General features: G+C 40.7%; 1 protein-coding gene across 1 annotated transcript in view; it reads left to right on the top strand.

The window, feature by feature from the left end:
* Nucleotides 1–1,347: 1,347 nt before the first annotated feature.
* C1QTNF7 (C1q and TNF related 7) overlaps nt 1,348–15,651 on the top strand; it is a 108,726-nt gene continuing 94,422 nt past the window's right edge. The window contains exon 1 of the mRNA XM_017875354.1: nt 1,348–1,617. Within this exon, the coding sequence (XP_017730843.1) occupies nt 1,605–1,617 (13 nt within the window). The 5' untranslated portion in view covers nt 1,348–1,604. The remainder of the gene's footprint in view (nt 1,618–15,651) is intronic.

Below are 15,651 nucleotides of genomic sequence, written 5' to 3'. Positions count from 1 at the left end.
TCTATGACACTACACGTGCTGGTGCCTGCAAATCTCTCCTCAGCGGAAGTTAGAGTGAAAAGAGACTCCATCTTTTCTCTGCATTCACAGCAAATAACACCTAAAACTTGAAGGTTTCCTTGTAGTTTTCAATCCTTTCTTTCTTTGCACTATTAAAATCAGAGGTATTATCCTCTGCCCATTGCATAATAGTTATTTTAGGTGACTCAGAAAACATAGCGGAAAAGAAGCTATAGTTTTTGAAATAATGAATGAAGTTTGTTTCCTGAAACTTGTTTGCATAACTTTGCACGGTGAATATATTTAATAGATTATGTCCATGTCAGTATTTCTATTATCTACTAATTGGTCTGTTTATTTAACTGATGTTTTCAATTCATTTAGGAGACTTTAATACATCATAACTATTCATTAATGTATGCCTGGCAAAGGTATGTATTGTCCTATGTTTACTTCTATACAAGCTTTGACATATTAACCATCTCTAATGGGAACATGTATGCAAACCAAAATTGTCAAAATGGTTGGTGTGAACATACGCAATACTTTATTTATTCAGTATTTTGTGAGCACCTGTTATCTATCAGGTACTAAGCAAGATCTGTTTTGAGATATACTATCAAATATTTTTCATATCACCATTTTCAGTTGATCACACTGTAAGTTGGCTATAATTTGAATTCACAAATGCTCGTGTGTGTGTGTGTGTGTGTGTGTTTTAGTGGCAGTTGATGGAAAGCAGTACAAATGATAACATTTGTAACATTAGTTACAGATCAAATGTCAGAAGATTTATTCAGCCACAGACAGACACTGCAAAGTAAGCGTCTTCTCTAGTTCATGATTCGTATGTAAGATAAAGTTTAAAATAAGACCAATGCAAACATCATTTTAGGCAGTTTTCCCTTTTGTGAAAACAAAATCGCATATAATAATTTAGATTTTTCACACAGATAAATTAGGCACAAATTGCATGGAAATAACTCTGTTAGCAAACGTGATGTTTAAACATAATTTCACCAGCATCATTTTCCATAAGTTGGGGCATAAACTTTCCTGTGTACTCTTTTGCTTCCAGTGACATGATACTATTTGGTCTTTAGGCATCACTTTAAAAGGCAGAGCAACTAGAAGTAACATGGTAAGAAGAGCTATGAATAAAAGAGAGAAAGAGAACTGTTTAGATACCTGAGACCCCTGCTTTTCATTCGCCACAGTCTGGGGTTTGCAGAAGAACACTACCCACTCCTACTTGTTCTTAACTAGTGTATATATTAAGCTCTTTGAAATGTGAGTATTATGGGAAGGATCGCAGTTGCTTTAAATTATAGAAGTTGGCAAGTGCCTGGGAGAAGGAGTGGGAGGTTGTTTAAACTGAGAAAGACAGTTGCAAAACTTTGTACAACAGCATGAGCTCCAAGCTTCAAATGCATTCTCATGCTCAGTCGAGCACTTATTTTTCATCAACTTATTTTTTGTGTTGTTTTGGAGCAGCTTCGAATAATAAACACATATTTCTGCTTTAAATTTTTAATGGTGACTACATTCATGGGACAACCAAAGCAAGAAAGCCTCATGTTTTGGGGGAAAGTCTGATATCTGCAATGTCCAGACAAGGTAAGCTACCATTTTCACTGCAGTTTTTCTCTTTTTACCTCCTGTTCGGCCTTCATCAAAACATTTACTGGGAGAACTTAAGAAAGCTCCTTGTAAAGAAATGGGGAACTTGTAAAAGTATGTCAACAAATGATAAATCAGAGGTTAGAAAACCTCCGCAGGAGAGCGTTCTCCTACTTTCTATTCTGCTTGACGCATGAACCTCTTTAACTATCTTTCACTATATAAAAAACGCCATTTGTTTCAGAAAATGTAAGCAGAGTCTTCAAAATCTCCAATCTGATGAACTTATCATTTGTCAGTGTGGTGACAGTCTAACTTATTGCCAAGGTCAGTTTATCTATGTTTTCTTATCCCGTTATGTGCAACTCAACTTCCGGAGCTGTGATTCTCCTGTTAACTTGGAAATGTTTCCCAAGGAAGATTTTAATATCATTGCAAAAATTCTCCTAAGTGCAGTTACTATGGCTTCTTATTAACTTGTTTTGCAGAATATGTTTTTAAAAGTTAAATAAATCATTTGTCTTTTCCTTTGTAACTGACACGGGAGGATGTTACAGATATTATATATCCTGGGAGAATGAAACAGTTCAACCCAACATTCATTAATTCAAGTCACAGTCGGCTGACAATGTTATCTAAATAGGGTGACTTTGCCTTCTCGATTGTGCCTCATACACAGGTAGGGAGAAGCGAGGATAAGATGTTTTTTTATTTTTCTGTGCATTGGTCACATGAGAAGTATCTTGTGGGTTGAGGTGGAAGGGCATATAAATATGTGATCTGTTGTTCCATTTTCCCTGAGAATATCTCTGTTATCAGTGTTCCCATCTTTCTGAGGCACAATTCCAGGTGCAAAAAACTAGATTGTCACAGAAATCTGCACATTCTTCCAGCAGGCGGAGATTTTATCACAGCTCCACATTCATTCCTTCACGCACACATGCGTGCTCACAGGCAAAGGTTATAAAACCCTGCGGATTTGACAGAGCTTGAGTGGTTTGGGACATTTAGGTGACCTCAGGCTGCAAAACCCACTGGTACAGAAATATTAGCAAGGTTAATTTCTCACCCATTAGGCCTAGGTGAGCAATGTGAGCACTGCCTGGGACCCTGTTCTTGGGCTGAGAGGGCTCTGCCTTCCTGCTACATCAGTTCTTTCTCTGTTTCTGGATTATTTTTTTCCTTCTGTGTCAAATTCTAGTTACATAAAGTGGACTGTTGTGGCTTCCTCTGCCTCATGGTCTCAATGATAAGAAAGCGATTTAGGTAAGAAGGACACTATAGAAAACCAAGACGTCAGCTTGATCGGCTCCTTGCAAAGTGATCAGGAGACACCATCAGTTGCCTCTCTCCACCCATAGTTAGTGCGGCGAGTGACCCGCAATGCCAATTCCTTATCTTTCTCTTTCCCAAATCTTCTGTTCTCCTTTTCCCCTCCACTTCTATCTACACCAGCCCATAGAACATTAAGAGAGGGAGTAGTGGGTTGGACACGCAATATTACTGTCTCCTTCCCGGTCCTCTCGGCCCATCCCCAGGCCAGTCGGGGAAGCCCCCACCCTATTTGGAGTGGGGTCTCCGGGGCCCCACCCATGACCTCATCGCAGGCAGCTTGAGAGCTGGGATGGCCAGCGTTTGCATGGCGCCTGAGCGCACCCTGGGGACGGGTGTGGCAGAGAAATGCACAGTGTGGCATGACGTGACTGCTGAGAAGCCGGAGCGCGAACTTCCTCACCGGCTCACATGGAGGCTGGCGGCATCTCTGGAAGCCAGGCCCGCCAGGCCCCACCCCTGAGCCCCAGAAGGCCCCAAAGAGGACAAAAACAAAAAGGCTATTAGGGTTGCTAATGAAGCCCAAGCCAGGTGACTCATCGAAGGCGCAGTCACTGGGGGGCTTTGTAATGAAACCTGGACAGAGCCCTGGAAAGGACAGGTCAGGGTTGTCCCATAAAGGGCGCTGATGAGAGAGGCCCACAGTGACCTAATCGCACCTCCTCGCCTCCGAGAGGCTGGGAGAGAAAGGCAGCGTCTGCAAGGGACAAGAGCGTTAACCAAAGAACTGCCGGGAGTGTGGCAGCCACGCTGTGTTAGCTTTGGGTGTGAGCCAGGCTTAGTCCACGTTTCGGGCCACAAGTTTGTGAACCTGGACCTGAAATGCCCCAAGGTTAGGGATCAATGGCTGATGGGCTAGAAAAAGAGATCATAGTAATTCAATAAACCTTAACCGACTGTCCACTCTGTGCCAGATACTTTACCAAGGCTGTTTGAACGTGTCCTTGACAAAGACAGACCAAACATTAAAAACAGCACAGGAAAGATGGCAGGAACACAGAGGGGCTTTGCAAATCAGCCTGCTGAAATCAAAGAAAGCGTCCCACAAAGCTGTACTTGAACTAGACCTTGAAAGATGAGTAAAATATCATGAGAGAGCCAAGAGGGCCAGGGGTTCCCAGGCAGAGCCCGGCAGGCAAAGGCACAGAGGTGCAAAGACCATGGATGCACCCATAAGCCAAGTAACTTGGGCCTGGTGGGGCTTTATTCCCCCAAGTGTCTTGCAATGAACAGCACTTTCATGGGTTATTATTATAACGGGAGGATAACCAAAAGTATTTCCTGGTCAGGCAAGTTTTGGAATGTTGAAAACTGTGCACCATGGTGCATCAGCACTCTGGCTCAGGGGTCACAAACATCTGGTTTCAAATGCCAGCTCTGCTCCTTCAATGACGTGTGAACTTGGACCCATCCAAACAATCAGTTTCTTTATCTGTGAAATGAAGATAGTAATCATATCTATCTTCTACGGGCATTGTGAGGATTAAATTAGAGAGTCTGTGTAAGGGTCTACTATCAAAATGCCTGACATATAATGAGAGCTTAGAGAATGTTAGCTATTCTTATTAGCTACTAAATGCCCGTGTCTTTACCTCAGTAAGTGTCTCATATTTTAGTTGGCTTATGTGTGCGCTGACTCCCATGATTGGGTTATTACTTAAAATCTAATGTTTTCCAAAGTCATTTGACCACGAAACCATTTTTTCTGAAGTATCAAATAGACCAATGCATGCTGGAAAATGGTGAGGTTGAGCTGTCCTGGTGAGTTGAGGTCACATGTCCTTTGAGCATTAAATCAAAGTTTCCCAAGATTTAATTGAAATGTACTAATCTCCACCAATCACTTCACAAAAAAAAAAAAAAAAAAAAAATTCTCTTCTGTATTTCTATGAAACAGAAGCCCAACATTTGGGATTCTCATCTCTAAGGAAATTGACTTTTTTTTTTTTTAACTATGCTCAACTTTTGGGAGGAAAAGCGTCAGCAAAGCAAATTGTTTTCAGGATTTTTCCACTTGGAAAGTCAGCCTTTGCCTAAGTTTGACGACCTACTGTGGTGAAGGACAATGCAATAGGGACAGTCTAGAAGAAAACATCATCTCACCTTCAAGGAGCTACCAATTGAATGCGGAAATAAAATGTGCATTCCAACATCTAAAATGCAAAATTAAATATTGCAATTTAGAATGTCAGAGAACTCACAGTGGATGGGAGTTCAAAGAAGACCACAGGTCCCTGGAGTAATGCCAATAATTAGTCACATTCTTGGACACTTACCAGATACAAGGAATTGTGCTGAGTACAATAGAATTAACCCACTTATATCTTACAACCAGGTCACAAGGTGGGTGTAGACTTACCCATTTGGCAGATGAGAAAACTAAGCCCCAGAGAAATTAAGTAACCTGCCTGCAGTCTTTCAGGACCTAAGTGGCAGAGTAAGGTTTCAAACTCAGGTCCATGTGATTCTCTGTATCCCTCACCCAGGGAAGACTCCTCAGAGGAGGTAACATGCAATCTGGCCTTGAAGAATAGATAAGGATTGGTGAGAAGGGCCTTCCAGGCAGAGAGGAGAATATGAGCAAAAGCACAGGAGACTGAGAGAAGAGCATGGAAAGTAGCAGGAAGGCTTCCCTGCAGACAAAGTGCATGCATATAGTGCAGAAGGAGATAAGCTTAGAATACTTGGTTGGAATCAGATCACAGAAAGCCTTGAATGCCAAACCACAAAGTTTAGATTTTCTTTTAATGAAGTAATCATTTAGGTTTGTAAACAAGAAAGTAACATGATGAAAACAATGAATTGAATGAGTAACCAGTGCACAGCTGTGGCAGAGACTGAACTTCCAATTAGGAATCTAGATATGTCCAGGCAAGAGACAGCAGCAGTGGTTGCTCACACAGCTGTTAAGGAGTGGAGGTGCACATCTGACCCAATTAACACCAAGACTTTGACCATCTCAATGGTCTTTAAAAATGACAACCCTCAGACCCCAGTAAATCCAGATTCTACGTGGGCCTCAGTTTAAACCCTGTAAAATGGGAAGGGTAGGAGGGGCTAGTTGACCTCTGAGGTCTCTCTGACTTCTCACACTCTGTGAAGATAACACTCTAAGCACTTTTATGGAAATCATAAACTATACAGTTCCCTATTCAATCAGCAGGTTCCAAACTTCTCTTTCATATCAAGCAGGCACATTTCCAAAAGAACGTTAGGGTCTACAAAAGTTTATGCATTAACTGCTATAGCAATTACATAATAATAGTATTGGCACACAATGATTAGGGGAGGGTGCATTTTTATATATTCCTTTGGGAGAAACTTTTTCCATCCTCCTGGCTATCTGCCTTTTGTAAAATTCAACTGTCTACCTCTCATGACCAAGAACTTTTCTGCAGTTTTGACATATCAGGATCTCACAGTGCTGTGAATGGTAGTTATTCATGTAGGTGTCTTATAATCTTCTGCAGCTCCCAAATAGGTGGTAAGCTTTTAGACAGCAGACATAAATATATCGTTAGATTTTCCAATGCCTTGCAACTATAGCAGGTCTGAATCTTATAAACACAAGTCTGCAAGAAATGTTCTATTTCTTCATTTTCTTGAAATCAACATACATCTGGCATAGAGTCTATGCAAGCAGGAACTTTAGTTTCTTACATTATTTAGGCTCCTACCTCCACCACCTTTAACACTAAGGTCAGGCAAAAATCCTGGGAGGTATTTCTTCACACCAATTATGCCCAGTCTTGTCTCATAAGTGACCTCTCCCTTTGGAATCTGTGAATTCTGCTTTCAAGCCCTGCTTGGGGACTAGAACTCACTGTCAAGGCCAAGAACCTGGTGTCTGAGCAGAACCAGGCAGCCCTCCCTTCTGAGGTCTAGCCAGGCAGGGTGACCATTTCTACTTCTCACAGATTCACCGACTCCCCAGTCTTTCCAGGTGTAAGAAAACCTCCCATCAAGAGTATCTCATTCCCCTCTCCCCAGCATATACTCTTGGGCTTGGAATTTCTGAAAAGAAAGCAAGTGTTGTTTTCAATAAATCTCTTCCTGTTCTGCAAAATCCTTGAAGCAAGGAAATACAGAAGGCAGGGCAACACTTGTGAAACGATAAGGCAGAGGCGAAAAACAACACATAAATTAATATTTAAATAAGGTATTCTGTCACCCAGCAAACAGGTGTTTCATAATCATCAGCAAAACAGGTGGCCAACAGATGACAAAACAGCTTCTTCAAAGTTACTCAGTTTGCCACCAGAAAAGGCATATATTATAATCAGATTAATAGTGTCTTTTTATTAAGTGCCTACTGTGTGCCGTGACTTTATATATACTGTCTCTTTGTCCCTATTGTTTAGATGAGGAGAGGTAAGTAGCTCACCTAACATCCTATACATACTAAGAGAGGGAGCAGGTGTTTAAACTTATATAATGCCCGTCTTTAAAACCTGCACCCTTTCCACACTGCCACCAGGACTCTCAGAAAGGATTTTTCTATTTTCTATTTAGCAATCTGGAATTCTACTTTTGACTAATCCTTCAGTCATTATTTCCAACTAAAATGTATTTTAAATAGAGAATTTCTTAATGAAATTTATTTTGCCATAAACTTAGTATGGCTTTGTTAGATATAGTAATGAACCCAAAGAATGGTTTATTACCCCTTTCCTCACTACTCATCCGCAAGGTTGTGGGGTGAGAAATAAAGAACTTTGTCTAAGGCCAGAGGGTTAGAAGACAGCTCAAACTTCAATATATGTTTGTCTGTCTTCCGTCTCCAAGTAGAGGAGAGAAAACTGGTTCTAATTAATGAATTATTAATTGGTTCTAATTAATTGACTAAGACTAATTATAGATTAGTATTAAATATTGGCAGTTTTAGGGCCTTCATGTGCTACCAGTGACATAAAGCCATGGCTAATGTAGTTGCCTCAAAACACATCCTACCATACATACTATGACAGTATTTTGAGAGCTGTCATAAAAACATTCATTGGTGGCCTTTCCAACAGCTAACATGCCCCAAACAGCTTACTCTCTTAAATTGGTTTCTTTCTTGCACCATTAAATTATGTAGAAAGACTTTTTATGAAGTCATTTTAATCCCATTCCTCTCTAAAAATCTAATTTGACCACAGTGGAATCTTATTAAGGGATTCTTTGAATGTATCAGAATTACCAATCCATTTCATCACAGCTGTATCTACCAATTTCCCAGATCATTATTAGCATTCCCTCCTTTCCTTCATAATAAAGACCATATTCCTTGACATGGCCCCAGGAGCCTTTGAAGGATCTGCTTCTTGACTGCCTTCCTTGTCCATCTCTCTTCCTACCACTCTCCTCCATATTCCCAATACCAACTCGCAGTGAACTCTTCACTGTCTCTTGGGCATCCTTCTTCCTTATGCAACAGAGGTCTAAGGAATCTGAGTCCATTCCCTTGACTTTATGTGAATGATGTTGAACCATATAAAGTTTCTAACCTTCAACCACTTTATTACCTACAAAACAATGGCAACTTTATATGATTCCAATATAATCTAGAGATTTAAAGAAAGACTCCCATTTCTTGAAGACAATTTATGTGCCAGGCTCTTAAATATAATAAAAATGTATTCATTGTCCTCCTGTTTGTCCTTGGGACTGAGATGGAATGGTGTCCAAATAGACATTTAGAGTTTATCCAAGCTACCAATCTCACCTACAGCTTCAATGCCAGCAGCAGCAAAACACTCATAGTTCATAAGGCCGCTCCTTCTGTTAATACACCACTGGTCACCAGAAAGTTCTTTATTATGCCAGAATCTGATCCTTCTTAATGTCTCACATTCTGATCTTTGCTCTGCTTTTAGAAGTAGCAAGAAAAAGTCATCTTTCCTCTGGTATTTTAAATGCTTGATGACTCTCATCATCTGCCTTCCTGGCCTTCTCCCAGGGTCTTCCTGTGCTTATAGGGAGGACTTTCCCCAGAAACCCTGTGGTTCACCTAGGATATGCATGCCCCTCTTGAAACAGACATCCAGACTTGCTCACCAAATTTCAGATGATTTTCACAACTTGTGCCAACTCCATATGGACGTTCTGGGATGGATAGTGGCTGCCTGAAGCCCTGTACTGAGAAAGAATCTGAACTCAATCTGGAGTTAGCAAGAAGGTGTACAGAGTTCAATTAGTGATGTCTAAAGGAGAATCAGATGTTTTCCAGGGCCTCTGTACCCTGGATATTGCCTGACAGTCCAGAGTACAGAACTATTACCCTCTCTGATCTAAACACACTATTTTTCTTAATGCTAAATTTGCATCAGCTTTGCTAGTAAGCCCATCTCATAAAAAGACCAAGTAAAACATTGAGAATATTTCTTAAACTTTCAGTAAGGCCTCTTTTAGTTCATAGTTAACTAAAAAGTGCCAGTCCTAGCCCTAGCCCTTTCTGGTTATGTGATCACAGTTAAGTTACTCTAGTTCTCTGAGCTCTGTTTGCTCATCATTGATAATGGTAATAATATATATCTGTTCCACTGGACTCATTAGAAGTATTAAATGAGATATTATATTTGCAAGCTAGAAGATAGTTACTTTAGGAGCCCAATATGTTTGGTGGGCCAGCTAATCTTTCTCTTTGCCTATTTGCTATGGGGGATTTCTTCTCCATGGAGAAATTGATATCCAGTGGGGGGTTAAAAAGAAAAGTACAAGCAAAAGGAATAAAAACACACTAAGTACTTAGTGAATGGATTTGCATGTGGGTATAAACAAGTCAAAGGAGAAAATTTCAGTGGAGATGAAAGTATTTCCACAATGCTGTCAAAGCAGAGTGACAAGCAAAGTCCAAACTGCCTCTCCCTGGCTTGCTTTGATTATTCAAGGCCTGGGATGTTTGGTTTGGAATGATTTGTACTTGCCATTTGCTCACACAATTCTTCATTCCTGCCTTCATGCCTTTGCCAACATTCCTCAGGGATATGTTATCAGCAAGACATTAGTGTAGCTCCAGGCAATACACTAAGTCAGGGGCTCTCATCTAAATCTGCAAGACCAAGCAGGAAATGCCCATCAGTAAATAGGCAGGGCAGAGACCCCAGAGACTTAGGTTGCATGCCTTACCTAAAGTAGGCAGTCACTGCAATGCATGGTGTCCTTGGGGCAATATGGCCCACTGGTGCCAGGTCTTCAGATTTTTCAGGAAAACTCATACATCTGGACATTTTTATGTGAAATGCTTCTATTCTTAAAATCCTTGCTGTTTTTGACCTATAGAAATGCCAATGTCATATGGTTCAACCTAATATAGAGACAGAAAAGGAATTACCATTTTCTTGCCATGTGGGAAACCTCAAGAGCCTTTGTCATTCAACACCTATGTCCTAAATCAACATGCACAGGTATGCACAGTGCTCTACAGTCAAACTAGACAGCAGAGCACACTCACTACACAGAAGGCACAGTTGCAGGTAAACCCTCATTCCATCCTCCCAACACCCCTAGAAGGTGGTAGTAGGTTTATTCCTATTTTACACATGAGACCCAAACCCTGCCATCAGTTAGAAGTGACACATACTTAAAAGAATATGTAATCTCCTTGCCAACAGAGCCAGTCTCCTTAAGTCTCTTGCCACACAGAACTGGAGGAGGAAATGTAAAATGTAAATTTCTGCACATTTCCCCAGAGTGAAGCAAATTGGGGTGACAATGATTCTCCAGGCTCTTCTTGGAAAATTTAAATCTTCATTCCCCGTTGGCCCCTTCTACGGAGAATCCACACCCCTTTCCTCTCCATCTTTTTTGTACACTCACCTCCCACTCATTCTAAATTCTTTTTTTCTTTGCATTTATGCTTTATTTTCTGCATTATATATGACCCCAGATAACCGAAGGGCCTAACACAGTGCCAGGGATATAGTAGAAACTGCATAAATTTCAGTTGGCTCGTTCTACACAGGATTTGAGGTAAAATGAAAGAAATATGCAAAATAAAGCAGTTTAAATGGAAACAGAAAAGCAAAGCCATGACATGAGGAGGAGGAGGAACTAAATATGTGAACCACAAGGACCAATCTGGTTATAATGATTGAGTGTGAAATTTCACTTCCTGGCAACCAGACTCAGAGCCTTTGCAGACTTAAAGTGACCCGTGTATTCGCTCTTGAGCTCTGGGTAAAGGACAAAAGAAGAGAAAATGAACTCCTTTTCTTTTCCTTGACCCAGGTCTTGCCTTAGAACAAATGTTTTTCCCCATATCTATTTGATTTTCAGCATCCATTAATCTCTCACTGAACATCCACTGCTGTATTGTGCTCAGACTTCACTAAAATCCTATTCAGAAAGATGTTTTGTGTAGTAAAGAATACAAGTCTCATAAGGAAGGCAATTTATAGTTGAAGCTGTTGCTAGGGTGTTGCTAAAGGAAATCTGTAACTCTTAGTTAATCAGAAAGCTCACTGAATACAGACAGAATCAAGCTACAGCTGGATGGTTTGTAGGAGAAAAATGTTAGCTAAAAGGAAGGCAGGGAGGGAGGGAGCAAAAAAGGGAGGAAGGGAGGAAGGAAGGGAGAGAGGAAGGGAGGGAGGGAGAGAGGAAGGAAGGCAGGCAAGCAGGAAAGAAGGAAGGGAGGGAAGGAGGAAAGAAGGGAGGGAGGGAGGAAGGAAGGGAGGGAGGGAGGGGGGGGGGAAGGAGGTGGAAGGATGAAGTGAGAAGGAGAAGAAGGGAGCGAGGGAGGGATAGAGGAGGGAGGAAAGGAAGGAAGGAAGGAGGAAGGAAGAAGAGGAGCGAGGAAGGAAGCGAAGGACGCCGAGGAAGGGGAGGAAGGGAGGAAGGGAGGAAGGAAGGAAGGGAAAAAAGAATTCTGAATCTTTCTTCACTTTTTCCTAAAGTTACTCATTTTCTTTCCCCTGTAATGTTACTCATTTTCTTCCCCCCGTCACCATTGCCTGACCTCTGAGATCTGCAGATGAAATCCTCTCTCCATTTCTGGCCACTCCCTCTCAATGGAAATCTAGTCCTTTTCTTCTAACACTTTCTCCTGAACATAGAAATTTAATCACCACCACAAATTCTCTATTTCGTTTTGACCCAGCCCTTTTCCTTAGTTGGTTAATAAATAAGACTGTCTTTGCTATATTGGACTAGGGACACCACATGTTAATAGGGCCATTATCAAGCTGAACCAGAGAGAGTGTGGGTGTCCAAGCATATGAAATCTATTAAAACTAAAGCACATGAAGAACAGTTGCAGGACCTCAGGATAGCTATCCTGGAGAAAGAAAAGCTAATGGGAAATAGGAGACTGATTTCAGGTATTTGAACATCTCCTTTGGGTAAGATGTTTGAAGTAATTTCCCAAGATTTGATGTTAATTACTTAGGATTCTAATCCAAAGGGGTAGCAAAATGTAGGCTGACTCTGAAGTCCCAGTCAACCTGGATTAAAATCTCAGCCTTCAGTTTCCAGGCTCATGCCCTTGGGCAACTTCTCAACTCCATTTCCTTGCTATAAAAAATGAAGATAATAGTATCCATCTCATTAGAGTTTTTGTGAGGATTAAGTGAGATAATATGGTGTTCTACAAATCATAGCTAATATTAAAATTGCTGTTTCTTTTATGGAAGTGAAACAGAAAAGAAAGCATTAGATATGCAGAGTATTGTTAAAATTATAAAATATAACATTTTCTTTTCTGTCTTCTTCCCTCCCTTTCATCCTTCCTTCTTTCCTCCCTTTTCTTCTTCTCCATAGCCATCTAGCATGAGCATACATTAGGTAAGCTTTCTAATTAAACACACATTTTAGCTTTTCTTTAACAACACCATAGTAACAACTAAAACTAAAAGTTGCCTTAATTATAAGATTTGCATCTTTTACTACTCGAAACAACATCCTAAACGAGGTTTGACTGAGATCCTGAAAAAGATTCAAAAGAAGCCATGTGGCAAGTAGGAGAAACAGAGCATTGCAATATTACATAAATAAAGGACAGTGGGAATTTTAGCTGTTTCTCAACCATGGCTGCACCTTAATGATCAACCAGGGAAAAGTCCCAAAGCCCAGGCGGCGCCCAGACTAGTACATCAGAATCTCTGGGGGGTAGAACTCAGGTGTGAATAAATTTTAAAGCTCCTCAGGTGATTCTAATATGCAGCCGATCTTGAGAACCACAGTTTTAGGGGAAGCAGTGGCCAATGGAGTGGAAAGTTGCAGAGCTGATGAGGCTGCATGCTGTGTGAACGGCGTGAGGATGTCTGTAACTTTCTAGACTTTGCAGGGGCTTTTCAGAAGAGTTGACTAATAGAAGTCAGGCTGTGAAAGGTAGGAGTTAGTGGCTAGGGAGAGTCTACACTAATTGTTACTTAGTCCTTCAACAAACATAGAAGAATCTGGAAGGAAAGAGAGAGGGAGATAGCTTGAGGAGTTAGCAAAGGCAATATAATTTATTCTGAGAGTATGGGAGGCCTAAGCGTATTTGAACCAAAGGTGCATCTACTGTATCTTGAAAGTTTGCAATTTAAATTTTGGAAAATGATGAGAAAATTTTGCCTCTACCCAGTAGATTTCACCTTGATGAGTTCAGATTCATCAGAGAATCTTGACCAAATATGCCCCAAGCTGCAGCTCTACACCTCACTATTTATTTCATTTTAACTGCCATTGATTAAATTTCCCACTGTGTGTCAAATATGTCATTTAAATACATCTCTTCATCCTCACAAAAATCCTATAAAATGGCTGCTTCCCATTTTAGAACAAGGAAATCTTTCAGATGAGGAAATGAGATTCAGAGAGGTTTGGCAGTTTGTCCAAAGTCATTAAGTGGCAAAACCAGGATTCAAGCCTGGGTCTGTATGACCCCAAGACCCACGGTCTTTTCAGTCTGCCACCATGGATGCAACACAAAAATTTAATCCTTGCAGAGCTGCATGCCCCCTCCAAAACCTGTAAAATGACAAAAGCTGTGCGCTGAAAGATAATGTCCCAACACCATGGCCTCTGAATAAAATGAATGAAAAGTGAAAATGTATCAGAGGCTGCAGCTAAAACCTCAGGTTGCAGAAGGGCTTGAGCAAGTTTCAGATTGTTTTACAGAGTGCTGGGTGGGCAAAACAAGGCATTTGCCATCATTGACACAAATGCCCAGTAAGGTAGTGGAGGAACAGCCAGAATCAGGATTGCTCATAACTGACATGAATCAGAGAATGCAGCATCTTGCACTAAGGGCAATTGGGGTTTGGACAGAAATGGCCATTCTCAGCACTGTTCATCTCCACCATCTGCCTAAATTCTTCCTCCTTCCCTGGACACGTAGTCCTTGGCGACTGTTGCCTGCCAAATCATCTCACACATGCCAGCCCATTTGGCCATCTTCTTTGCTGAAATCAAATCTCCATATCCTTGATTATTCCTAAAAACTGATTAGTGTCCATTTGCAAGCAATATTTTCCTCCTAATATATCCAGGTATGTATGATCCAGAAGGCTGCTTTGATTTCTGGAATATTAGCTTAGAAAAGAATGAAATCTAATAAAAATATCATATTAGCTCCAAATAGCTGCATAATCTGTGTCAATGAGATGATTTCCATTTGGTCTGCAGACTGTAGTTATTAAAATTAGTTATCCTTTGTACCGAGATGGGGGAGTGAGCAAAATTTTCTCTCCCAATAAAAAGGTCTCAAATCTTGGAAATTGCTGGTGCAATCCCCACTTTAAAAAGCCAGTGACATTTTGTGTTGCCTTTTTTAAAAAATAGTATTGTATTTTAAAATAAACTGGCCTTCAAGTTCATTCCAGGACAAGTTTTAGATTATTTAGGAATCAAGTTCGGTAAGACCATAACAGAGACTGTTTAGTTTGGACAGACAAATTGCCAACACGCCCATAAAAGGGAGGATTGTCTGAGCATTTTTCTTTCAGCTCGTATTTTCAGATTTTCTTCAAAAGCTAGTCTAACAAAAATTTGAGAGGAGCCATGTGATACACCCATAAAACACAAATACCTCAAATAGAACTTGTGTCTCAGACCAAATCGGTCCAGGGAGCCTGTGGAGATGTGGGCAAGGTTGCCATCTCTGATGTCCCTAATTGGTTATAAAAGTCATCAGAAGAAAGGAAAGAGGGGCATTTCCTTTTATTATTAATATTAATATTAATATTATTATTTTATTATTATACTTTAAGTTCTAGGGTACATGTGCACAATGTGCAGGTTTGTTACGTATGTATACATGTGCCATGTTGGTGTGCTGCACCCATTAACTCATCGTTTACATTAGGTATATCTCCTAATGCTATCTCTCCCCACTCCCCCCTCCCCACAATAGGCCCCGGTGTGTGATGTTCCCCTTCCTGTGTCCAAGTGATCTCATTGTTCAATTCCCACCTATGAGTGTGAACATGCGGTGTTTAGTTTTCTGTTCTTGCAATAGTTTGCTGAGAATGATGATTTCCAGCTGCATCCATGTCCCTACAAAGGACACAAACTCATCCTTTTTTATGGCTGCATAGTATTCCATGATGTATATGTGCCACATTTTCTCAATCCAGTCTGTCACTGATGGACATTTGGGTTGATTCCAAGTCTTTGCTATTGTGAATAGTGCTGCAATAAACATACATGTGCATGTGTCTTTATAGCAGCATGATTTATAATACTTTGGGTATATACCCAGTAATGGGATGGCTGGGTCAAATGATATTTCTA

The sequence above is a fragment of the Rhinopithecus bieti genome, unplaced genomic scaffold (genome assembly GCF_001698545.2).
Source record: "Rhinopithecus bieti isolate Rb0 unplaced genomic scaffold, ASM169854v2 scaffold_9237, whole genome shotgun sequence".
Classification (NCBI taxonomy): Eukaryota; Metazoa; Chordata; class Mammalia; order Primates; family Cercopithecidae; genus Rhinopithecus; species Rhinopithecus bieti.
Note: the sequence above shows the minus strand (reverse complement) of the source record. Positions and strands in the feature narration are given on the sequence as shown.